Here is a 26,061-nt window from a genome sequence, read left to right as displayed (position 1 = left end):
AAGTCTTACAATGTCCCCAACTGTACGATTTTTCCCTCAGGTAAGTTGCATATATACATCCAATATGTGACTTTGATGGTCCATGGTCCAGGCTAGGTACACCTTCAGAGGCAAATTTTCAGTATGATTGCATTTTACACATTTGGGCCTAAAAATAATTTTTTCAATTGGTCTTTATACAAAAATATTGAGCCGTTCTGTCACAAAGAGTTAACTGTTTTTCTAGCTGTGTGCATCCTACTTTCACTTTGTAACCCTCCTCTCTAAACTACTGAGAGGTTATAAACACTTATTTAAGTCACATTCTTATCAATAAGATAAGGACTGAGCTTTGATGAGTGTTTATAAGGTCTGAGAACAGAGATAAGGAGCCTGTCAGCTCCATGTCTTATTCAGATTCTGCTAGTAGAGCATCTGAGCTCAGTACAGAGAAAAGGACTCCATTTTTTTATTTTTTTTTAATAAAGACCATTTGAAAAAAAGATTTTTTAGCTTAAAATGAGTACAATGCACTAGTAAGAAAATTGTCCCCAAAGGTGTACATAGCCTTTAAGAAATCTATTACTGGTCACAAATTGACAATAAGATTGGATTATTACTGTGCTCCTCTACATGTAAACCTCACCCATCTTGAAAGGATCATCTCTGTACAAGGGGATTAATAAGAGTTCAGAGGACCCAGCAATCACCTGTCCCTGTTGAAAGGAATCCACTGATGCCTGCACAGAGAGCCTCACCAGACAAATCTGTTCAAGGGATTTTCCCACAATTCACATTCATGGCATAAAAGTATAATCAGCTGGGGTTTGACCACTAGGAACCCCAATGAACCCGATTACCCATTTCTACATGTGCAGTCTTCATATGGGAGATATGGAAATGGCCAGATATATTGACGAGGCTATTTTTCAATGGAGAGTAGGAAACTCTCCGCAGGGTACTTGGGAGACAGGCACTCTCATTTCCCTGTTGGTTAAACCCAGCCAACACACTTCTATGATATATCCAATTTTATTTGCGTTTACATGCTATACTGGAGCCTGTCAGTAGAGATGGCCCGAAGAATACAATTCCTTTTAACACAAGATTTCTTTCCTACAGAAGGCTCCAGAAACATTTCATCAAATTGGATTAAAATATTTTTCTGCAGGATTCAGGGGTAATCCAGCCTCTGACTGCTGTGAAACTGCAACTCCCGGCATCCACACTTCTTTGGCTACTCTTGGAGCTCCCATAGAAGTGAACGGAACATACTGGGAGTTGTAGTTTTACAACAGATGGAATGACGGAGGTTGCCGACTCCTGTGCAAAACGTTATGGGATGAAGGCGACGGCCATTGAGACTGCTACATCTGTTCTTCAGTGCCTCAAAAGGTTTTCCATTCATACTACTCGTTGCAAACACTTTTCTGATTAGACCCCAGACATTATATAATAATTATGGACTCCCACTGCCCTCTAGTGGTACAGAATAAAAATGTCAGGTCGGAATGAGGATTGGTAGCTTAACTGGGTTCATTTAACAAAAGGAAAGGTCTCTCCACTGAAGCAGGAAAAATAATTATAACCAATGAGAACTGTACAAGCATATTCACCTCCAGTCGATAAAAAAATAGAGATATATCACAGCTCACAAACATATACATATCTGTCAGCAGATTTGTATAAAAAAGGGTGGGTGGGGGGGAAATGGACAAATGAAACAAAATTTACTTGGACTTCCTCCGTTTGGGTTGAGGGGGGCTGGCTCCAGGTTCTGCAAGAAACACAGCAGGTTTATGAAAGCGAAGAAACAACTGGTTGCTAAGAGAAGGATACAGAATATTTGTCATAAGCATATATCATCGCGAGTCCGCCAGAGGCCTCCTGTTAGCATAATGAAGTCTACCAATTCTCTAAGCGATTACACCAGGGTTCATACATGAGCCACATTCGTTAAAGTACTGGTCCACAGTGAATGACTCCCACTTCTGAGTTCAGGTTACTGTACTGGACCTAAGGAGACCCAACTGAAGTCTCCGGCATGTAAAAGCCACTGATTATACAGCACTTCATATATGCACGCTGGACACACAACAGCTCATTCTAATGGATCTACTGTAATTCACTTGGCCAGTTTCCTTCACCTTTCGTTGAGCAGGATGCGGAGGTGGGACGTGCTGACCGCTTTCGCTGACCACTCTCCAAACTATCTTGGGGCATGGGAAACTCCTCTGCTCTAGAATTTCTTCGGCTTGGAGGCCGCGACCGCTCGGCTGGTTCACTAGAGGGGAAATAATATGAAACTTTACAAAAAACTTTGACAGTATAGGTTACATAAGGGTTCATTTTACTCTGTTCTACGAAAACATTAAAGTGTAACTGCCATTCTATTCGAAAAATAGCTCTAAAGTGGACCATTTTGAGCCTTAGCGACGCTCCTTTGTCTTCTGTTTACATAACTGTGGAGACGCGCTCCACACTGACTGTGTTATGTAAACAGAAGACAAAGGAGCGTCACTAAGGCTCAAAATGGGCGACTTTAGAGCTATTTTTCTAATACAAATGTGTGATTTCAGTAATTAAAAGTATATTACAAAAATGGTTAACATCACTGCCCCTATACACTACACAAATAAAAATAGAACGGCATTTACACTTTAAACCTTTTTTATTTTTTAAACCATCACCTAAAGGTATTCTACTCTGCAGATGATGGTGAAGACGCCTTCTGTCTGCTGAACTTTTTCTTCTTCAGTTGGAGGCAGTGCCCCTTTGTCTTTTGAGGGGATTTTACATGGAACAGCTTTACATCACATTTTTTTTGTATGGGCCATTTATAAAAATGTATCATGTCCCCCCCTTAGGTGCCTCTTTTCAAAACTTAATAAATTTAGTTCTTGTAATCTTTCCACAGGCTAATGATCCGGGCAATTATCGGGAAAGAGCTTTCCTAGAATAGCTCCTAACCAATAATTGCCCTGTCTAAAGGCGCCACCAATGCAAATGACCGCTCATCGGGTGAAAGCACAGCTGGTGTGGCCACCTAAAATCAGTGTCTTTGAGCAGTAGGTCACGTTGTCTAAACAACCATCTGCTGCCCAGAAACAATAATGGTGTATGGGGACGAGTGATTACTCTAGGGATTTGCTCATCCTCATACAGCTTTCCCCGCCTCTGATGAACAGGAAATCAGGAAAGGTTTATTCCAGATAAAAGCCTGCCGTGTTAAAGGAAATGTATCACCAAAAGTGTTATCTGCCAGTTAAAACCAGATAGTAACACGTATCCTTTTTTTCTTATCCTTATCCGATTTTATTCATTCTATTTTCTGAACATGATTATGGGGGCGGCCATCTTGCCCAAGCTGTTCTTAACAGAATTTAGAAAGCATTAAGAAAATAGCTTTACGGCAGCCCCATGGTCCATAGACACAATGGTCAGGAGGGGACCTCATAGACTTCTATGGAGAGTTTTCTGGGCACTCTGTGACCTGTGCAGAGGTCATTGTACAAGGAAGGGATAGATAAGCTTTGACAATCGGCTATTGTGAATGGCGGATCCGGTCTCATCTATACACAGAGGTGACATCTCCTTGTCATTACAGGCAGGATTAGAATGGTATATAACTGCAGTAAAGTGATCCGTACAGACCAAGAAGTGGTGCCAATTATTAGGCTTAGTGGTCAGTGGGAAAACTGCAGGAGTTTATGTTTTTTGTTTAAATATAGGATAGTGGCATGGAGAATTAAAGATCACATCAAAAATTCGTAAAAAATATGCTAAACATAAAAACGTGATTTAAACAAATAGGTCATTTTCTGATGACACATTCCCTTTAAAGGGAACCTGTCGCCTCAAAAACCGCCAGCATTCCCTCATAGTAGCCCCCAGTCTGTTAATAAATCATATGTTTGATCCGGTAGTCTGATGCTCCATAGATTCAAACAACTATGTTGTAAGCGCCAAAAGCACTATCTTGCCAGTCAGCTTAAAGTCAAGGGGGCAGCGGCTTCCTTGCTTCAAGTCAAGGTAAGCATGCCCCCTAACCATCCCCTCTTTTGTTAGATTGACAGCCTGCAGTGCGGCTGTGATCGCATAAGTCTTGCGCATGTGCGGTGCGATCCTTGGTCAGGTGCGATCCTGTCTCCGGCTGCCGCTGTTAGCCGGACTTCAGCAGCGGACTGCGCATGCGCAAGACTTGTGAGATCCTGGCCGCACTGTAGGCTGTCAATCTAACAAAAGAGGGGATGGTTAGGGGGCATGCTTACCTTGACTTGAAGCAAGGAAGCCGCTGCCCCCTTGACTTTAAGCTGACTGGCAAGATAGCACTGTTGGCGCTTACAACATAGTTGTTTGAATCTATGGAGCATCAGACTACTGGATCAAACATATGATTATTAACAGACTGGGGGCTACTATGAGGTAATGCTGGCGGTTTTACAGTGGGGCAAAAAAGTATTTAGTCAGCCACCAATTGTGCAAGTTCTCCCACTTAAAAAGCTGAGAGAGGCCTGTAATTTTCATCATAGGTACACTACAACTATGTGAGAGAGACAGAATGGGGGGAAAGAATACAGGAAATCACATTGCAGGATTTCTAATTATTAATTGGTAAATTCCTCGGTAAAATAAGTATTTAGTCACCTACAAACAAGCAAGATTTCTGTCTCTCACAGACCTGTAACTACTTCTGTAAGAGGCTCCTCTGTCCTCCACTCGTTACCTGTATTAATGGCACCTGTCTGAACTTATCAGTATAAAAGACTCCTGTCCAGAACCTCAAACAGTCACACTCCAAGCTCCACTATGGCCAAGACCAAAGAGCTGTCGAAGGACACCAGAAACAAAATTGTAGACATGCGACAGGCTGGGAAGACTGAATCTGCAATAGGCAAGCAGCTTGGTGTGAAGAAATCAACTGTGGGAGCAATTATTAGAAAATGGAAGACATACAAGACCACTGATAATCTCCCTCGATCTGGGGCTCCACGCAAGATCTTACCCCGTGGGGTCAAAATAATCACAAGAACGGTGAGCAAAAATCCCAGAACCACATGGGAGGGCCTAGTGAATGACCTGCAGAGAGCTGGGACCAAAGTAACAAAGGCTACCATCAGTACTCCACTATGCCGTCAGGGACTCAAATCGTGCAGTGCCAGACGTGTCCCCCTGCTTAAGCCAATACATGTCTGGGCCGTCTGAAGTTTGCTAGAGAGCATTTGGATGATCCAGAAGAGGATTGGGAGAATGTCATATGGTCAGATGAAACCAAAGTAGAACTTTTTGGTAAAAACTCAACTCTTGTTTGGAGGAGAAAGAATGCTGAGTTGCATCCAAAGAACACCATACCTACTGTGAAGCATGGGGGGTGGAAACATCATGCTTTGGGGCTGTTTTTCTGCAAAAGGACCAGGACGACTGATCCGTGTAAAGGAAAGAATGAATGGGGCCATGTATCGTGAGATTTTGAGTGAAAACCTCCTTCCATCAGCAAGGGCATTGAAGATGAAACGTGGCTGGGTCTTTCAGCATGACAATGATCCCAAACACACTGCCCGGGCAACGAAGGAGTGGCTTCGTAAGAAGCATTTCAAGGTCCTGGAGTGGCCTAGCCAGTCTCCAGAGCTCAACCCCATAGAGAACCTTTGGAGGGAGTTGAAAGTCCGTGTTACCCAGCGACAGCCCCAGAACATCACTGCTCCAGAGGAGATCTGCATGGAGGAATGGGCCAAAATACCAGCAACAGTGCGTGAAAACCTTGTGAAGACTTACAGAAAACGTTTGACCTCTGTCATTGCCATCAAAGGGTATATAACAAAGTATTGAGATTAACTTTTGTTATTGACCAAATACTTATTTTCCACCATAATCTGTAAATAAATTCCTTTAAAAAAAAAAAATCAGACAATGTGATTTTCTGGATTTTTTTTCTCATTATGTCTCATAGTTCAGGTATACCTATGATGAAAATTACAGGCCTCTCATCTTTTTAAGTGGGAGAGCTTGCACAATTGGTGGCTGACTAAATACTTTTTTGCCCCACTGTATATGCGTTTTTGAGGTGACAGGTTCCCTTTAAGACGCTCTATGCCCCTTATCCGTTTAGTTGGTCTACTTTGTACTTTTTCCAGCTCCAGGGTATCCATTCTGTGAACTGGAGCCCAGAAATTAACTGCATATTCCAGATGAGACCGCACCAAAGCTTTGGACTTTGTAAAGTGCAAAATAATATTACATTCCTGCCCCGCGAGTCCAGTATTCTGCTGGCCTTAGAAGCAGCTGATTGACATTGTGCTGTTATTTAAGCTATGATCTACAAGTACAAAATCCTTCTCTACAAATTACTCCCCCGGTGTTACTGCCCCTAAATCCCTGAAAATTGCAACCAATGTGGTGTACTGCAGACCTACACAAGGTTCTAGGAATGTATATGAGCACGATTAATAAAGGATAAAATATAGAAGGTGTTAGAAAATTGCTTATGGGGGTACAGGCAGAAGGTTCACTGCTCCAAGAGAAGCTAGAAAAGACCTGGAAGAATAAGGAAGCCGCATACATCCGCTGACCAATATAGTGATCATCACATGGCGACATTCAATGTAAGCCCCAGGCGGCAGTGTCTGGTAATATGCAGAAAGAGCGCACTACTGTAATCCCTACCAGTTCCCTGAGCAAATGGGAGCACTGAGAGTGCGGGTCTGCACATGGTTGCCGAGAGCCAGGGTATCAGTATATATAGGACTGGAGGAGGTATGTAATTATATAGAGGGAGGACTGGAGGAGGTATGTAATTATATAGAGGGAGGACTGGAGGAGGTATGTAATTATATAGAGGGAGGACTGGAGGAGGTATGTAATTATATAGAGGGAGGACTGGAGGAGGTATGTAATTATATAGAGGGAGGACTGGAGGAGGTATGTAATTATATAGAGGGAGGACTGGAGGAGGTATGTAATTATATAGAGGGAGGACTGGAGGAGGTATGTAATTATATAGAGGGGGGACTGGAGGAGGTATGTAATTATATAGAGGGAGGACTGGAGGAGGTATGTCATTATATAGAGGGAGGACTGGAGGAGGTATGTCATTATATAGAGGGAGGACTGGAGGAGGTATGTAATTATATAGAGGGAGGACTGGAGGAGGTATGTAATTATATAGAGGGAGGACTGAAGGAGGTATGGAATTATATAGAGGGAGGACTGGAGGAGGTATGTCATTATATAGAGGGAGGACTGGAGGAGGTATGGAATTATATAGAGGGAGGACTGGAGGAGGTATGCAATTATATAGAGGGAGGACTGGAGGAGGTATGCAATTATATAGAGGGAGGACTGGAGGAGGTATGCAATTATATAGAGGGGGGACTGGAGGAGGTATGTAATTATATAGAGGGAGGACTGGAGGAGGTATGCAATTATATAGAGGGAGGACTGGAGGAGGTATGCAATTATATAGAGGGGGGACTGGAGGAGGTATGTAATTATATAGAGGGAGGACTGGAGGAGGTATGCAATTATATAGAGGGGGGACTGGAGGAGGTATGTAATTATATAGAGGGAGGACTGGAGAAGGTATGCAATTATATAGAGGGGGGACTGGAGGAGGTATGCAATTATATAGAGGGGGGACTGGAGGAGGTATGCAATTATATAGAGGGGGGACTGGAGGAGGTATGTAATATAGAGGGAGGACTGGAGGAGGTATGTAATTATATAGAGGGAGGACTGGAGGAGGTATGTAATTATATAGAGGGAGGACTGGAGGAGGTATGTAATTATATAGAGGGAGGACTGGAGGAGGTATGCAATTATATAGAGGACTGTAGGAGGTATGTCATTATATAGAGGGAGGACTGGAGGAGGTATGCAATTATATAGAGGGAGGACTGGAGGAGGTATGCAATTATATAGAGGGAGGACTGGAGGAGGTATGCAATTATATAGAGGGAGGACTGGAGGAGGTATGCAATTATATAGAGGGAGGACTGGAGGAGGTATGCAATTATATAGAGGGAGGACTAGAGGAGGTATGCAATTATATAGAGGGAGGACTGGAGGAGGTATGCAATTATATAGAGGGAGGACTGGAGGAGGTATGCAATTATATAGAGGGGGGACTGGAGGAGGTATGTAATTATATAGAGGGAGGACTGGAGAAGGTATGCAATTATATAGAGGGGGGACTGGAGGAGGTATGCAATTATATAGAGGGGGGACTGGAGGAGGTATGCAATTATATAGAGGGGGGACTGGAGGAGGTATGTAATATAGAGGGAGGACTGGAGGAGGTATGTAATTATATAGAGGGAGGACTGGAGGAGGTATGTAATTATATAGAGGGAGGACTGGAGGAGGTATGTAATTATATAGAGGGAGGACTGGAGGAGGTATGCAATTATATAGAGGACTGTAGGAGGTATGTCATTATATAGAGGGAGGACTGGAGGAGGTATGCAATTATATAGAGGGAGGACTGGAGGAGGTATGCAATTATATAGAGGGAGGACTGGAGGAGGTATGCAATTATATAGAGGGAGGACTGGAGGAGGTATGCAATTATATAGAGGGAGGACTGGAGGAGGTATGCAATTATATAGAGGGAGGACTGGAGGAGGTATGCAATTATATAGAGGGAGGACTGGAGGAGGTATGCAATTATATAGAGGGAGGACTGGAGGAGGTATGCAATTATATAGAGGGGGGACTGGAGGAGGTATGCAATTATATAGAGGGAGGACTGGAGGAGGTATGCAATTATATAGAGGGGGGACTGGAGGAGGTATGCAATTATATAGAGGGGGGACTGGAGGAGGTATGTAATATAGAGGGAGGACTGGAGGAGGTATGTAATTATATAGAGGGAGGACTGGAGGAGGTATGTAATTATATAGAGGGAGGACTGGAGGAGGTATGCAATTATATAGAGGGGGGACTGGAGGAGGTATGTAATTATATAGAGGGAGGACTGGAGGAGGTATGCAATTATATAGAGGGGGGACTGGAGGAGGTATGCAATTATATAGAGGGGGGACTGGAGGAGGTATGTAATATAGAGGGAGGACTGGAGGAGGTATGTAATTATATAGAGGGAGGACTGGAGGAGGTATGTAATTATATAGAGGGAGGACTGGAGGAGGTATGTAATTATATAGAGGGAGGACTGAAGGAGGTATGGAATTATATAGAGGGAGGACTGGAGGAGGTATGCAATTATATAGAGGACTGTAGGAGGTATGTCATTATATAGAGGGAGGACTGGAGGAGGTATGCAATTATATAGAGGGAGGACTGGAGGAGGTATGCAATTATATAGAGGGAGGACTGGAGGAGGTATGCAATTATATAGAGGGAGGACTGGAGGAGGTATGGAATTATATAGAGGGAGGACTGGAGGAGGTATGTAATTGTATAGAGGGAGGACTGGAGGAGGTATGCAATTATATAGAGGGAGGACTGGAGGAGGTATGCAATTATATAGAGGGAGGACTGGAGGAGGTATGCAATTATATAGAGGGGGGACTGGAGGAGGTATGTAATTATATAGAGGGAGGACTGGAGGAGGTATGCAATTATATAGAGGGAGGACTGGAGGAGGTATGCAATTATATAGAGGGGGGACTGGAGGAGGTATGCAATTATATAGACGGGGGACTGGAGGAGGTATGTAATATAGAGGGAGGACTGGAGGAGGTATGCAATTATATAGAGGGGGGACTGGAGGAGGTATGCAATTATATAGAGGACTGGAGGAGGTATGTAATATAGAGGGAGGACTGGAGGAGGTATGCAATTATATAGAGGGAGGACTGGAGGAGGTATGTAATTATATAGAGGGAGCACTGGAGAAGGTATGAAATTATATAGAGGGAGGACTGGAGGAGGTATGTAATTATATAGAGGGGGGACTGGAGGTGGATATCTAATGGATATAAGAAGGAAGACTGGAGGAGGGCATATCATTTATATAGAGGGAGGACTGGAGGAGGGTATGTAATATACATTGTATACCCTCTTCCAGTCCTCCCTCTATATACATTATATACCCTCCAGTCCTCCCTCTATATACAATATATACTCCTCCCTCTATATACATTATAAACCCTCCAGTCCTCTTGATATACACCCTTCATTCATCCCTCTATATACGTTATATACCCTCCTCCAGTCCTCCCTCTATATACACATTATAAACCCTCCAGCCCTCCCTCTATATACAATACAAACCCTGCAGTCATCCCTGTAATGTATATGTGCACCCCCTCTATATACAGTGCACCCCCATAGAATAAATAAAAAAGCGATCGCCAGAAAAACAAAATGGAGCCTATAATCGATAATAGCTAATAAAGTTAAAATAATTGAGATTATTTTTTTGCCATAATCACCCAGCCCCAGATGTATATAGCACATCCCCTAGTCATGTACCAGAAATAAAGCTCCATTACACCACATATATTGTCACAGCTCCCTCACTGCTGATTCCAGTAACAGGCCAGTGTGAATTAAGCACAATACCAATGCTGCTTTAACAATCCTCATTTTCCTGCAGCACGATCAGCTTCTTCCACGCCTGCTGCTGACAAATGTTTGAGATCATTGGTCACCATCTTTCTTCGGTGGATTGATACTACGTGCTGTGTACACCTAGCATTTCTATTAGCATGGAACCTCTTTAAGGGAAGTCAACTAAACATAAAAGATGAACACGTATCACACAAGAATACTCCACTCACCTCTCCATTGTATCCTGCGACTCTGGATCTAAAAGAAAGAAAGAAAAAAAAAAACACAAAAGGATCACCATATTTATATCATATGCTTCACAAACCCATGATTTCACAATGTCTAGCGCAGAGGAATGTAGAAGATACGTACTGTGCAGATGGCATGAAATCTATGGACTTCTACTTGGTTTGAAGACCTGCTGTGAAAATGGTTTCCTTGGACCTGACCATAAGCATTTGACCCTTGGTGACGCCATAACCTACCATCATGCCCAGGAATCCAACAAGTAGGCCACATCCTGGTTATTTTTTGCCCCGGGTTTATCAGTGACAAACAGAAATGCCAAGGGACAACAGCCAGGTGTGGACACTGCCCCAGACAATATAGATAACCACTGTACTAATGTCTATGCTATGAGAAGAATAAGCAGCTGCCAGAAAACTTCTCTCTCAGAGGAAGAAAATAAGACTGACTGAAAAACACAAGTCTTTCAGAGATGGTATTCACATGTGACGTCCAATGCATGTTGAGGCAAACCAAAAACCTGAAAAGTATGGAGATGTAGAACCTTCAGGGCCAGGAAAACCCATTAGATGACAAACATCTTACCTACAGTGTCTGGAACACTTTGCTTGTCACTGACTGCTCCTTCCTCCTGCCCAGTGTTCTCAGAAGGAGCTTTGTCAAGGGAAGGTTAACAAAGAGAAGAAAGGAATTGAAAGAAAAGAAGCCACAAAACGGACTTTTAGCAATATTCCAAAAACAATGTGAGGCTTTTGTCCACTGAACCAAAGGCAACCAAAAGTAGCAGGGAGGAGAAGGAGGGGAAGACGCAGCCGTGCCATGGTTCCATAGTTAAAAGGATTGAAGATTCTACAATAAATATTCATGGCGACCATAATAAAAGAGGAGAACCATTAGGAGAACACATGGATCTGGACAGTCAGGATTATAGAACACGGAGCCACGTGCCATACTGGGAAATCTCAGTTCACCACTCATGAATGTGGAAAGGTCTCAGAGTCGACAAGGTGGTCTCACTGGCCACTAAGAGTACATCCACTTACAATCCTGCATATAGTACAAGTGCAACTGATCTTAATTAGAAAGAGCGTCTATTACTGTACACTCCACTTCCTATATGCACAACCTGTAATCCATTTCTGAACAGGTCCCCAATTTTACATTAGCTTAGTAATAATTTCCGTTATATCTATTAAAAATGTTGAAGAGGTTTTCCACAATAAGTATTCTTCACTTATCTTAAAAGGTGATGTCTACCGATGACCACCCCTTTTCAACAAGAAGAGTGAGGCTTCTTTTACCCCCTGGTGATATCTAGAGGAATCCATGGGCAGCCACACAATGCCCCGGTGGCGGCGGCTGCAAAAAAATGGCTACCTATGTGATTCTGGCAAATGGAGGAGGGTCCTAAGCAGTCCTAATGCACAGGAGTTGTCTCATCACAGGCCCCTTTCAAAATGTGGTCGCCATGCAATGAGGTGATCTCCTGGAACCCAAATTCCAGACAAAAAGGGAATCTGTGGCCAGCCTAGCATATCTCCTGCACCGGGAAGGAATATGTAGTATTACAGGGCAGCCATTCAGATGAATGGCCATCCTCATAATACAAGGACAGCTCAACAAGGTCTGCCAGAAACGGGGATCTCCTTTAATGTCCATATATCCTAATAGGGCTTATGGTCAGAGGCTATCAACCGGCAAATAAATGCTCAATCCTGGCGGACACAACTGATCACTAGTACAGGGATCTGAACTCATGACTTCACCAGCCATGTAAGGAGTGGCAGGACGTAAGGGGAACTGGGAACTCCTTAGTACAACTCCAACACCCATACCAGGAATCTGGGGAAACCCTCGGTTCTGACAGATCCTGTGACTAGGTGAAAGATGGTTATTAGGAAAACCCCTTGGGAGAGATTTATCAAAACTGGAGCAAAAGAAAACTGGTTAAAGGTCCCTTTATACGGGACGATATTACAGTAGATTGTCGGGAAGGACAATCTGCTGGTTGCTGGTGGAAGAGACCACTGCATTTACATGTCCTCCAGAGATGGGGAGGAGTGATAGCTAATGTAATCTCTCTTCCCCATAACGACTTGTTATTTCTCGGCAAAAGAGCCTGTTTACACTGCACAATCTGCTGTCATGAAACAAGGATTTTTGTGTTCGCACAAACGATCCAATTAACCGATGAACGAGTGTTTATCGGGTAATCGGCGGTACATAGACAACTCCAGATCATCACTAACGAGCGTTACTATGAATTCTTGTTAGCGATGATCTATGCAATTCTCGGCCCGTGTAAAGGGCCCTTTAACTGCTTATAGCAACTATATTCCACCTTTCAATTTTCAGAGCTCCTTTGGAAAATGAAAGGTGGAATCTTATCGGTTGCTACGGGCAAATAAGCCAGTTTTCCTTTGCGACAGTTTTGATAAATCTCACCCACACTGTTTTTCTTTGGTTAAAAAAAATGGAAAAGCTGGGGTTATAATTTTCCTATACAATTTCTGTAGCTGTCTGTGAAGGTTCTCATTTATCCAGGTCATGGTATATCTGTAAAGAATAAATCAAGGCAACTGGACTTACAGTAAGTCCAGTTGCCTTGATTTTATTCTTTACAGATAATTTCTGTAGCTATTCCACATGATGTAATTTACCCTTATTATTTCCAGAGGATAAAACCCAGTCTTGGCCATGTGATGTCCAGGACAGAATTGCATCCTCTGGAAGCAGACAATAATGCTTCTTACTGAATGACCACAAGCAAAGATCTTGAAAACCATCATTGGATTTGCTGACATCACCATACCACATCCAGACTGAATGCAGAGCTTGTGTTATAGAATTAAACAGCAAAACTGAACCATAAATAACGTTAAACGACAGCTTCTAAGAACCATCAATTACATATGGCGTACCTGTTTCTAAGATCTGTTCTGGAACGGTTTCATCAAAGGTGGTGCTGATCCGTTCTGCTAGTGTGACTTCGCTGTTTTTCTCAGTCAACATTAGGGGATCAGAAGGATAAGTCAGAAGGTCGACAGGAGTGTTCACTATAGGACCCATAGGATCCAAGGAAAGCACAGAAGTACTATTGTTCTCAGAAGAAACATGGCCGCCTTGTGGTATGGTGCCTCCAGGTGTACTAACAGAGAGACCATTTACATCAGAGCTTTCAGGAACAGAGCCTGTCATGTCATCAGTCTCTTTCTTGGCAAGCTGACTGTCCTTGCTTATAGAAATGTCCAGGTTGTTGTCCAGGGTTGGTGATGTAGGTTTTGGTGGTGCAGGAGACAATTCTGGAGTTTTCCCCACCTGGGAGCTGTTGTCTTCTGAGCTGGTTTGCATTGGAGCAGGTGGTAGTGGCAGAGATGAAGATGACTGGGATGGTGTAAATTGGGGTGTACTTTGTACTGGGCTTATGAGGCCTGGTCGGGTGGTTGGTAGGCTAGGGCTATTACTGGTAGGAGCAGAAGAAGAGGGTGGCCCAGGGAACTGAATATTTTGGGAAATATGCAAAGGTCCTACAACTGCGACAGACTGAGGCATCAAGTTAGTGTTGGAAGTAGGTATATTACTTTGCGGAGATCCTTTCATTACCTGGATGATGGATGAAGAATTAAAGAAGACCGGAGTGATAAACTGCGGTCGACTACTAGACTGAACAGATGCCTGTCCTTCAGATACAATTACTTTATTTCCCACGTTTGGCATAGTAACCACGGTTGGTACCAAATTGGGCTGCAGATGAGAAGCCATGGGAGCTGATACACTTGCAGAAGTGGTGATAGGATTTGATGCCACAAAAACAGTAATCTGGCTAGGAGGCAAAGTACTAGAGACAGTCGTGGGACCAGCAGGTCTCTTCAGGGATGCGCCAGGGAGGTTCAGTTGTACATTAGCATTAGGCTCCACTGTATCCAACCTTGACTGAGCAGGACTGGGCTCTGTATACTGCTGTGGGTTGGTAATACAATGGGCATCTTTATTTAATGCATCTCCTGGTAAAGCTACAATTTCATTTTTTGTGTCCTCTGTGGGGCTCTGAATGAGCGATGTTTCAGGTGCTGAATTTGGGGGCTTAATATTTACATTGGGGGAGTTTGAATGGTCAAGTAACTGACTCAATGATGTTGGGGCATCCCTCATGGCCGGAGAAATGGCAGCCAAGTCTTCAGCACTCGGAGGCTTTGGGATATCTGTGTACAGCTGCATCTTTCTTAGAAAGCTCTTCAGGAGATGTCATCTTTGTTTCTTGGTGAACACCTACTTTATAATCTGTTGTAGCAGGTTCTTTAGAGACCACCTGCACTATCTGTGTGTCGCTCTCTGGAATCACATTAGGATTTTCTTTAATTTCCTCGGTAATGACCGCTGCACTTGGTATAGAAATAGGAGGATAGTGCCCAATCGGAGGAGCAATTACAGGGTTTTGCATGGACATTTGGCCGGCCACCATGTTCCTCTGCTGCATCTCCACATTGTGCAGAACACCAGGGGTTTGTGGTCCTCCAAGTATCATTTTTGCAGACTTGGAATTCTGCCTACCAGGGCTTGGTGTTGTTTTACGACTTGAGGCAGGGCTTGAGCGTCTGCTGTTGCTTGGGCTTGCTCGCTTGTTGGCACCTGCATTCGGTGGTTTTCCTGAACCGTTATCCATTTTATTTGTATGTGTACCGAAAGGCTGACTATTCACAGTTAGGCCAGGTGGTGCCTGTCCTATGGCTTTTAGGGTAGTTGGGTTCAAACCTTGCTGATCAAAACCTCGACTTAGTGTAGGCCTGGGAGGTAATGGAATATTGATCTGTGGAGGGAAGAGACCAGCTATAGAGGCATTCAGTCTTTCTGGAGAGAGGCTAATCTCAGAAGGCTCTGTGCTAGGTGGGCGGTTATTGGGAGTCTGAGGGTAATAAGGTCTGGGACTTGCCCTATTGGGTGTCTTAGGCCTTGATGACTGTGATGGAGTCTGCACACTTTGGTAATGGTGCCCATGAGATCCAGCCATGGTGTTGGAGTGCTGTTGCTGAGGGCTTGTTCCTTGTCCCAGAGAGAGTGCAGAAGGAGCACCTGGCTTAGCTCCAGCCATCATCAATGGATTTTGAGAGATGAGTAAGTGTGATGCCATGTTGCCTTGGGGTCCAGATGCTGTGGGGAGGTCAGGAATATCTGGAAGAGGAGCTGCTGAAGATCCATCACCTAGAGGTGATCCAGATTGATTCTGCCCACTATCTGGGAATCCCACCTTTCTAATATTGCTTCCTAATGGTGCACTGGACACCATAGACATCCTCTGCTTGTCTGGCGAAGGTGGTATAGAACCAACACCCTGTAAATTTACCATAACAGGTATATTTCCACCTTGCTGAATGGGCATCCTCTGCACATCAGTGTTCATAGCTGCCCGGGGGTTGAAGACATTTTGTTGTAAGGGAAGCTTCACTGGCTTTTGGTCTTGTTGCTGCTGCTGCTGCATCATCAGCATCATCATCATTTGCTGTGGAGGAGTCTGTCCGCTTTGACCCTGTTGCTGTCCCAGCTGCATTAACTGAGGTGGAATCTGCTGAAGTTGCCTTTGATCAATCCCCTGGGCTGGATAACCTGAAATAAGATTGTAAGAAATGGGATACATGCACAACTTGCACATGTGATGCCCAAGAACTGTAGCTTCTCATTGAAACCAGCTGCAATCTCTGTTAATAAGACAAGACTAACTCTAGCCAAACCAGCTGGATTGTCGTATGGATTATTAAAAATTGCCACAGTGGCCCACAAGTTCTGGCCAGGTGGCAGGGAAGTGAAGCATAGATTATAATTCTTACAAAAGGTAAAACCACTTTACACATCTAGCAAATTGATTCTGTTAGCTTAATGGGGTTGGCCAGTTTCCTATATTGATGACCTATCCTCAGGATAGGTCATCAATATCAGATTGGCGGGGTCTGACTCCTAGCACCCCCCAATCAGCTGTTAGAAGAGAATACAGCACTCATGTGAGCACTGCGTTCTCTTCACCGTTTACCTGCTCGCCGTTAACATGTCATCAGCGAGCTGGTGCAATTGCAGCTCCTCCATCCCAGTCACTTTAATGGGAGGAAGCAGACTGCGTGTAACTGCTCCTTTCCACTGAAGTGAATGGGACAGTGGAGCTGTAATTACACCAGCTCACCGCTGCGATGTTGATGAGCAGGTAAACGGTGAAAAGAACACTGCATTCTCTTCAATTGGCTGATCCAAGGCGTGCAGGGAGTCAGACCCCAGCCGATCTGATATTGATAACCTATCCAGAGGACAGGTCATCAATATAGGAAACTGGACAACCCATTTAAAGAGGACCTTTCACCGCTCCTGACATGTCTGTTTTAATAGCTTCATGCATTCCCCACGTACTAACAATTCTGGAGCATATATTCTTATGTCTGTATGTTGTCACATTAATCTATTATTCCTGCTAGAAGTTATGAATGAATTGCCATTAGCCTTCAGTAAGGGTACAGAGGGGAGGTAACCAGTTGGGGGTGTGTACCTGCACAGTCTGAAAAATGACAGCACTGATTGGTAGAGTGCAGGTACACATCCACAGCTGGTTACCTCCCCTCTGTACCCTTACTGAAGGCTAATAGCAATGTATTTATAACGTATTTATAACTTCTAGCAGGAATAATACAGGAATGGCACAACATAGAGCCATAAGAATAGATGCTCCAGAATGGTTATTACATGGGGAACGCATGAAGCTATTAAAACAGACATCAGGAGTGGTGAAAGGTCCTCTTTAAAGAGCATCTGTCACCATGATCAACCCTAGTAAACCAGGAATACTGCCTGGTAGAGCTGATCATGGCAACTAAAATGAGCCTTTTCGTTCTGCAATCTGTGTTACCAATATAGAGAAATTCTTATTTTTAGGTGTATGCAACTGAGGTGCTGAGAGCACCAAGTGGCTGGCCTAGCCCCACGGAGCACCGCTTCACCTCCGCCTTTCCCCATTGCCACTGCCCTTCCCAGTGAGACTGAAAGGGTCAGGGCTCGTCACTGCTCCAATGCCCTGAAATTCTGCACGGGTCAGCACAGTGAGGATCCATTGCAATCCTCCCCACTGCACATGCGCAGAAGACACTGTCACCAACGCACGCGTGAGATTTCAGAGCTAGCCAGAGCAGTGAGGATGCCTGGCTCTGTAAATCTCACTGGGAGGGAGACCGGCAACAAGGAGAGGCACAGGTGAAGTGGTGCTCCGAAGCGCTATGTGAGCTCCTCCGTGCATCTCCTAAAAAATAAGAATTTCTCTGCGTCAGTTATACTGATTGAAGAGAGAAGGGGCTCATTTTACTCACCATGATCAGCCGTACCAGTCACTATGCCTGGTTTAATGGGGTTCATCATGGTGAGAGAAAGAATTAAAGGGGTTTCATAGCTCATCTGTATCTGAACAGTCGAGGGCTGACACCTGGGACCCCCGCCGATCAGCTGTTTAATAGTGCCTCGACCTTCTCACAGCTCTCCCTAGGCCAGAGACAAGTTCGTCGGTCACGTGGCCTAGGAGCAGCTCAGACCCTTTCAAGTGAAAGGGGTTGAGCGATATGCCGAGCACGGTGCTGTGCTTGGTAAGTTGCAAGAAGGCTTCGCCCTTCTCAAACAGGTGATCGGAAGGGGTCCCAAGTGTCAGACCCCCACCGATCAGATACCGAAGACCTATTCTGAGGACAGGTCATCAGTATACAAATCTCAGAAAACCCTTTTAAATCCAACATTTTGTGGTTTGTGTTCATGATAGAGAAAACGAAGAACTAGATTACATACGTAGGTACATCACAATCTGCACTGTCCACTCCGTCAGAATATTGGGTCTGTCACGGTAACCCATGACATCACCAGTTTTCCAGTAGCAAGCAGCTGAGATGGAGAAGACATGTCATCTGTGCCCCCCGCTTTCCTATATGTGAACATTACTGATAACATTAAAAGGGTTTTCCGACATCTTAACACTGATGATCTCTCCTCTGGATAGGTAATCAGTATTTCGCTGGTGGTGGTCCGACACCCAGGACCCCTGCCGACCAGCTGTTTTGAAAAGGCAGCAGTGCTCTTGTGAACGTCGCTGCCTTCTCTCAGCTCACCAAGCACAGCACCATACAGCGTATAGTGGCTGTGCTGGTTATTGCAGCTCAGCCTCATTCACTTCTATGGGGATGAGCTGTGCCTAGGCCACAAGACCGATGATGTGTTGTCATTTCCTAGGAAAAGCTGAGAGAAGGCCGCGGCACTCACAGGAGCCCCATTGCCTTCTCTAACAGCTGATCGGCAGGGTCCCCGATGTCTGACCCCCAACCGATCAGATACTGATGACCTATCCTGAGGAAAACCTTTTTAATGATAACATAAATTAATGTTGAAAACATCATAGCCTACTCAAAATATAAAATTGGCTATAGATGCCTGGACTTTCTCACCCGACGGCCTGCTAGTGAAATCTGAAAGCTTCTGTCCAGCCTCCAGGGCTCCCAGTTGCTCACCACTTATCCCAGTCTGATCAGAGTCCTCCATACGAGTCTCACCGATGCTGGCAAGAAAGACAAAATGTTCTTGATACTTGCTGCTTTTTTTAAAATATACATGACAAAAGCTGACAGATGATAACTTAGGGTAATATTACAAAAAGGGATCAGACATTAAAGAAAAATAAATATACTTAGGAAGGAAACACTACATATATACAATGGCGCTTGAAATTTTGTGATTCCTTCAAAGTTTTCTATATTTCTGCATACATTTGACGTAAAAGTATATCACATTTTCACACAAGCCTCTAATTTCACCTTTAAATTCTCTGCTAACCCTAAGGGTGCATTCACACGACCGTATTTTTGGCTCCGCAATTTTGCGCAACGGGTGCAGACCCATTCATTTCAATGGGGCCGAAAAAGATGTGGACAGCACACAGTGTGCTGTCCGCATCCGTAGAGCTGTTCCGCGGCCCCGTAAAAAAGATAGAGCATGTCCTATTCTTGTCCGCAATAGCATTTCTATCATAGGGCCGGCTACATCCACACAGCCGGTATCCGTGATTTGTGGACCGGTCGTGTGAATGTAGCCCAAATCAAATTTCAGACAAGCATGTCCAGTGCGGAAAACATGCTTAGTGTGGGAGCGTGATTTAACTTTATGGACACTGCTCCTTTCAATTTATAATGCTATGCGTCTCTGCTAGACCTTGCATCTACTGAATTAGGGCTTGTTCACATGGCCGTTGCCGTATTGCAGCCCGCAATACATGGGGCACAGTCCGTGTGCATTCCGCGGGCTCCATCCGTGCCTTCGCACCGCAAAAAGATAGAACTTGCTCTATCTTTTTGCGGAAAGGACGGATCGCGGACCCCATTTCAAGTCAATGGGGTCGCGAACCGCATGCGGCAGTCCCACGGCCGATGCCCATGCATTGCGGACCGCAATATGCGGTCCACAGCACGGGCGGGCAACGGTCATGTGAACAAGCCCTTATACTGACAACACTATGTAAGCACAATTCAGCATATGCAAGGTCAGGCAAACACATAGCATTATAAATCATTATATTGCTTACGGTCCTGTGAAAGGAGCAGTGTCCATAACGGGAAATCACACTCCCACAAGAAGCGTGTTTTCCACAGAAGGGAAGGAGCATCATTAGGGCAGATTTCACTAGAATGGTCTTCAGGTGCCATGTCACATTTGAACAGACCCTGAGGTACTCCTATATCATGAAATTTATGGAGGGGTGTACTCAGGGCCAGCGTCATAACCCGGCATCCCCGGGCAAGTGCCGGGGCCCAATGCTCCTGGGGGGGCCCACTGAGCTGCTATGAGCACTTCCATCAATACAGATGGGAGCTCTCACTGCTGTCATTTCACTTACGCAGTACCCCCCTGGTGGGCCCTCTGAGCTGCAGAGACTCAGGACACACCCCCTCTACACAGGACACGCCCCCTCTGCACAGGACATGCTGCCTGAGGAGAGAGACCGGAGGGCTGGAGCTGTGAGTGAGTCTGCACTGTGACCGTCTCTTGTCTGTGGGACAGAAGGAAAGGGGGGGACATCTTCAATCTGCTGCTGCTTCATTCTATTTAGTTGTTTTACTGCCTCATTAAGCAGTTTGCCTCCATGACACCTGCCCCTGCCTCCCATATCCCTTCCTCATGGGGCCCCTGCTGTCTCCTTTCCTCCCTCATGTATCCAGAGCTCCTGTTCCACCCTCCTATCTCCTATTGTTGCCCTGCACAGACCTCCTGCCCCTACTTCTTGTATGAATCCCCCTCAGAGCCCCTTCCCCCTACATGCTGTGCCCACCCCTCCTGTCCATCCAGGGCCCCTGTCTCACTCCTCTGCCTCTCATTATGGTGGCATCTGAACAGCATTCACCATAAGGACCTTCTAACGTCACAGGGTCATGTGACTGTGCCCCCCACCCCGTACTGTGCCCCTTTATACCCTGCATTGTGCCCTCTTACCACACCCTGTGCAGTGCCCATAGTCATTCCCTGTACGGTGCCCTCTTATACCCTTTTATCCGGTCACTGTATAGTGGTTTTATCATTGTATGGCGGTGTTATCACTATATGGCGGTGGTATCCAATAACTGCATGGCCATAACTGTATCCCTTTCCCTGCCCACACCACTTTTTTTTAGACCTGGCATGAGCGAGAAAAGATACAGATTGCGGTGTTAAGGACCTTTGCACCACAATCTGTCTCAGAAATACTCCTAATATAGATGTATTTGTATATAATAAATGACCCCCTAATTGTATTATTATTTGGGGGTAGGGTTAATATCTTTATAGTATATAGATTCTAGTGTATTATACTGTGCCCTGTATTTCCCAGTAGAAAATGATCCTTGGGAAACACAGTCCTCATCCCTGACCACCAGGACCAGGTAGCGCTCTGTCAGTACATGGCGGCCTCCCCTCTACGCCACGCTGCTCTGCTGTGTACTGGTGCTTATTCTGACACTAGGGCTGGGTTCACATCCCATTTGTTCCATCCATTTAATGTATACCAAAAATATATGCGTTACCAGATGCCTCAGACTGATGCCGTACAGTGGCGTCCGGTCACCATACAGTTCCATTGTAAAAAAAACATACGTTAACGTATGCATTTTTTACTTGACTCTGCAGGATACAAAAACGTGGAGTGCTGCACATTTGTATACATCAAACCGACAGGAAAAACGTGATGTGAACCCACATTGGGGGGGGGAGGGGGGCGTACTAAAATTTGCTGTGGGGCCCAGTCAGTTCTAGCTACATCACTGCACATCTCCTTCTCTCCTCCAGGCCTGGCTCACTGCTGCAGCGGCCGCCGGAGAGAAGGAGCGCAGGGAGCTGCGGTTAGTGAATGACAGGACCACCGGCTCCCCTGCAATGATAGGCATGTGAGGGGGCCACTGGGGGGGTCATTCATCACACTGTGAGGGCCCCTTACACAGTATAATGACTCCCAGTGCCCCCCATTTAGTATAATGATCCCCATTGACCCTCCATTTAGCATAATGACCACCAGAGGCCCCATTAAATATAATAACCCCTCGTGCCCCCTCCATACAGTATAACCCCCAGTGTGGGGGCGACTGGGGGTCATTATTCTGAATGCAGGGCCACAGGTGGTCATTATACAGTGGGGGGGGGGGGGTTCATTATACTGTGTGAAGGGCCACTAGTAGTCATTATACTGTGTGAAGGGCCACTAGTAGTCATTATACTGTGTGAAGGGCTACTAGTAGTCATTATACTGTGTAGGGGCCACTCGGGGTCATTATACCGTGTAGGAGCCACAGGGGGACATGTCAATGTAAAAAAATGCCTCATGGGGGCCCACTGGGATTTATCACCCAAGGGCCCACATGAACCTGGAGCCGGCCCTGGGTGTACTGAGAGTGTTGACCCGACAGTAGGGTGTTTCATTTTGTAATGGAAAAAAATAAAATGTAACATTTTTGCAGACTTTGCTAATGCCCCAAGTGTCAGTGATGTAAAAGATATATATGCCAAATTTCAAGAAGATTGGATAATATTTAGAGGTTGCAGTTTTGTAAAAGTAGGCAAAAAATAAGATTTTTCAATGTTAATTACTTTTGTTGGGAAAACTAGAAATCACAAACTTAAAATATTAAAACTAGACACTAAGATTAATAGGTGGTATGATAGGCAAAACATGTGTTATATTAATCAACTTTGAACGATGCAATCCCTTCTTTTGTTAGCTTGGCCACGACTTTTCTGTGATGCTCGACTACCCTCAACAAGAATCGTTTTTGTTGTTCGTTCCTGATCGATTCGTTAAACTTTTTTATCAGAGCGATTCCTATTTCTGCGGTATTATTGACCACGTTCACGTTCACATGGCTTCTTAGAGAATCACTGCAGTATTCTGTCACGTCGTGGATCCCAAACAATTCCAAGAACGTCTTTGTTTTATTAGTAACTAGTGTTGAGCGAACTTGTGTTTTAAGTTCGGCGTCTAAAGTTCGGGTTATCAAAGAATCGAGTTATGAATTCCGCTACCACGGACCATAAGTTATGGTCCGTGGTAGCGGAATCCATAACGCGATTTTTCGATAACCCGAACTTTAGAAGCCGAACTTAAAATACAAGTTCGCTCAACACTAGTTACTAATAAAACAAAGACTTTTGGGATCCACGACGTGACAGAATACTGCAGACTACCAGGGACTCTGTATCTGGTAGTCCCCAAGGCCTTTGGAAGCCATCAGCATCCTGCCGATGGGTAGAGAGAAGGAGCCATCTCCCTCAATAAACCACTTCGATCCACTGGTCATCCTTGGCGTTAACCAACCAGCATTGGAATTTTCACCAATGCTGGTGGATACAGCCGGACCCCGCCCGATCAGCATGCCATACATGTACGGCGTGGGTCAGGAATTCCCTTTGTGCTGCTCCGATTGCTCCTTATAATACTTCTCTATTACAGTGTATTATGCCTGTCCTTGGTATAGTCATAGACAGTCTATAGGCTCATACCCCTAGCAGAACCTTATAGTTAGGCCCCATGCACACGGCCGTGTTTCACAGCCGTGTGCGGGCCGTGGAACCGTGGCCTGGATCCCTCCTGAGAGCAGGAGCGCACGGCGTCACTGGTTGCTATGACGCCGTGCGCTCCCTGCTGCCGCCGCAATACAGTAATACACTGGTATGATCTATACCAGTGTATTACTGTACTGTGCCGGCAGCAGGGAGCGCACGGCGTCATAGCAACCAGTGACGCCGTGCGCTCCTGCTCTCAGGAGGGATCCAGGCCGCGGTTCCACGGCCCGCACACGGCTGTGAAACACGGCCGTGTGCATGGGGCCTTATATGTGCATGGCAGGCCAGCGTCAGGTCCGTGTCTGCTATGAAAACCCATCAGCCCTCTTGTGATCTCAATGGGATCACAGAAAGAGCAAACTCCTTCAGTAAAACCACTTACATGCCACGGTCAGGTATTTAACCCTTAGAGGACCGTGCGATTTTCCGTTTTTGTTTTTCACTTCCCAGAGCCATAACCTTTTTTTACTTTTCTGTTCACACAGCCTTATAAGGGCTTATTTTTGCAGGACAAGTTGTACTTTCTAATGGCACTATTTAATATAGCATATGATGTATTAGGGAGCTGGAAAAAAATTCCAAATCGGATGGAATTGGAATGGTTTCGTTTATACCCAGTTAAAACTGACCTTTTAGCTTTATTCGCCGGGTTAGTACGAATACAACAATACCACACTTGTATAGCTTTTCTAGCATTTTAATACTGAAAAAAAATAAAAACCTTGAACAAAAGAATTTTTTTATTTTCATCGCCATAATCTGACCCCTATACGTTTTTTGTAGTTATATGCACAGAGCTGTACAAGGGCTCATTTTTTGCAGGGCGATCTGTACTTTAAGTGATAGCATGGAGTGTGAGTGAAGAGCTTGCTATTACTCACGCTCCGTGGTCACCCGCCTGCCCGCACAGTTCTGCACTGGATCCTGACGTACGCCCGCAAGCACGCACTATGACCTGATGCTGTGTGATGTCAGGTCCCAGTGCAGCACGTGAAGAAGAGGATGGAAGATCTCTGGAGTGTCGTCAGTGCCCCTACAGGAAAGGTAAGTATTTTAGTTCACTGGTACTGTGGCTGGGCACTGATGGCTAGGAGGGGGAGTGGGGGATACTGATGGCAGTGGGGGCTGCTGGTGGCACTGGGGGGAGTTAATCACACTAGGGAGAGCTGATGGCATTGAAGGAGCTAGTGGCATTGGGGGAGGAGAAACTGATGACATGGGGAAGCTGGTGGCATTGGAGGAGGAGCTGGTGGCATTGGAGGAGGAGCTGGTGGCATTGGAGGGGGAACCGATGACACTAGGGGGAGGAACTAATGGCACAAGGAAGGGGGAACTGATGGCACTGGGGGAGACTGATGGGAGGGGAGCTGATGAGTTTTTATAGAAAATGTTCTTTTAATTAGCTTTTTCTTATAAGTACTTGATTAATACTCGAATTGGCTATTTTATTTTTTTCCATTGCTCCAGTCACCATATTGGATAAATATTGTTATATTTAAATAGCATGGGCGTGTTCGCACATGGGGATGCCCATGATGTGTATGTTTTATTGGTTATGTATTTATCTTTAGTTTTTTAAGTCGCCCTGGGAGACAATAACTGGCAATCATTAGATTGCCCATTGTGTGATGGCTATATAGAGATCATAGAACACTCTTTACAATATACTAATGCAGTGCTACCACCTGCTGGCCTGTATTGGTATATTATAGTAATAGCTACCGAAGCTTGCTTGAGGCTTCGGGCTATTACTGTAACGGGACAGGTTCCACGATCTCAGCCAAGGAACGCTGTTATGGGCACCTGCTTCCAGACCACTCAGATGCCGCACGCGGCTCCTGCTTCCAGACCACCCAGATGCCGTGGTCACAATTGACCACGGGATCTGAGGTGTTAAATGTATGCGATCTGCCATAGGACTGATCGCATATATCTGCCGTAGGTCTCTGCTGTTTGAAACAGAAGAAACCCAGTGGCTATGGCGACCGTTGCACGCACGAGTGGGCGCCATCTTTAAAGTGGTGACTTCCGCCGTACATGTACAACTGAGGTCGCCAAGGGATTAAAAAAAGGACACTTTTAGGTAACTGTGTGAGAGAACCCTAAGGCCTCTTTAACACATGAGTGACTCATGTGCTGTCCATGGTCTCCATGGATTGCTTACGCATCTATTGACTTTAATGTGTGTATTTACACATCAGTGGTTGACCGTGGGTCTGAAGTGACACCATGGAAGCATGC

At 45.1% G+C, this 26,061-nt stretch overlaps 1 protein-coding gene across 1 annotated transcript in view; it reads right to left on the bottom strand.

The window, feature by feature from the left end:
- Positions 1-434: 434 nt before the first annotated feature.
- NCOA6 (nuclear receptor coactivator 6) overlaps positions 435-26,061 on the bottom strand; it is a 49,002-nt gene continuing 23,375 nt past the window's right edge. The window contains 6 exon segments of the mRNA XM_044299477.1: positions 435-1,756; positions 2,127-2,263; positions 10,719-10,746; positions 13,656-14,940; positions 14,942-16,335; positions 19,188-19,297. Coding sequence (XP_044155412.1) covers positions 1,710-1,756; positions 2,127-2,263; positions 10,719-10,746; positions 13,656-14,940; positions 14,942-16,335; positions 19,188-19,297 — 3,001 coding nt within the window. The 3' untranslated portion in view covers positions 435-1,709.

This window comes from Bufo gargarizans, chromosome 6 (genome assembly GCF_014858855.1).
Source record: "Bufo gargarizans isolate SCDJY-AF-19 chromosome 6, ASM1485885v1, whole genome shotgun sequence".
Lineage (NCBI taxonomy): Eukaryota > Metazoa > Chordata > Amphibia > Anura > Bufonidae > Bufo > Bufo gargarizans.
Note: the sequence above shows the minus strand (reverse complement) of the source record. Positions and strands in the feature narration are given on the sequence as shown.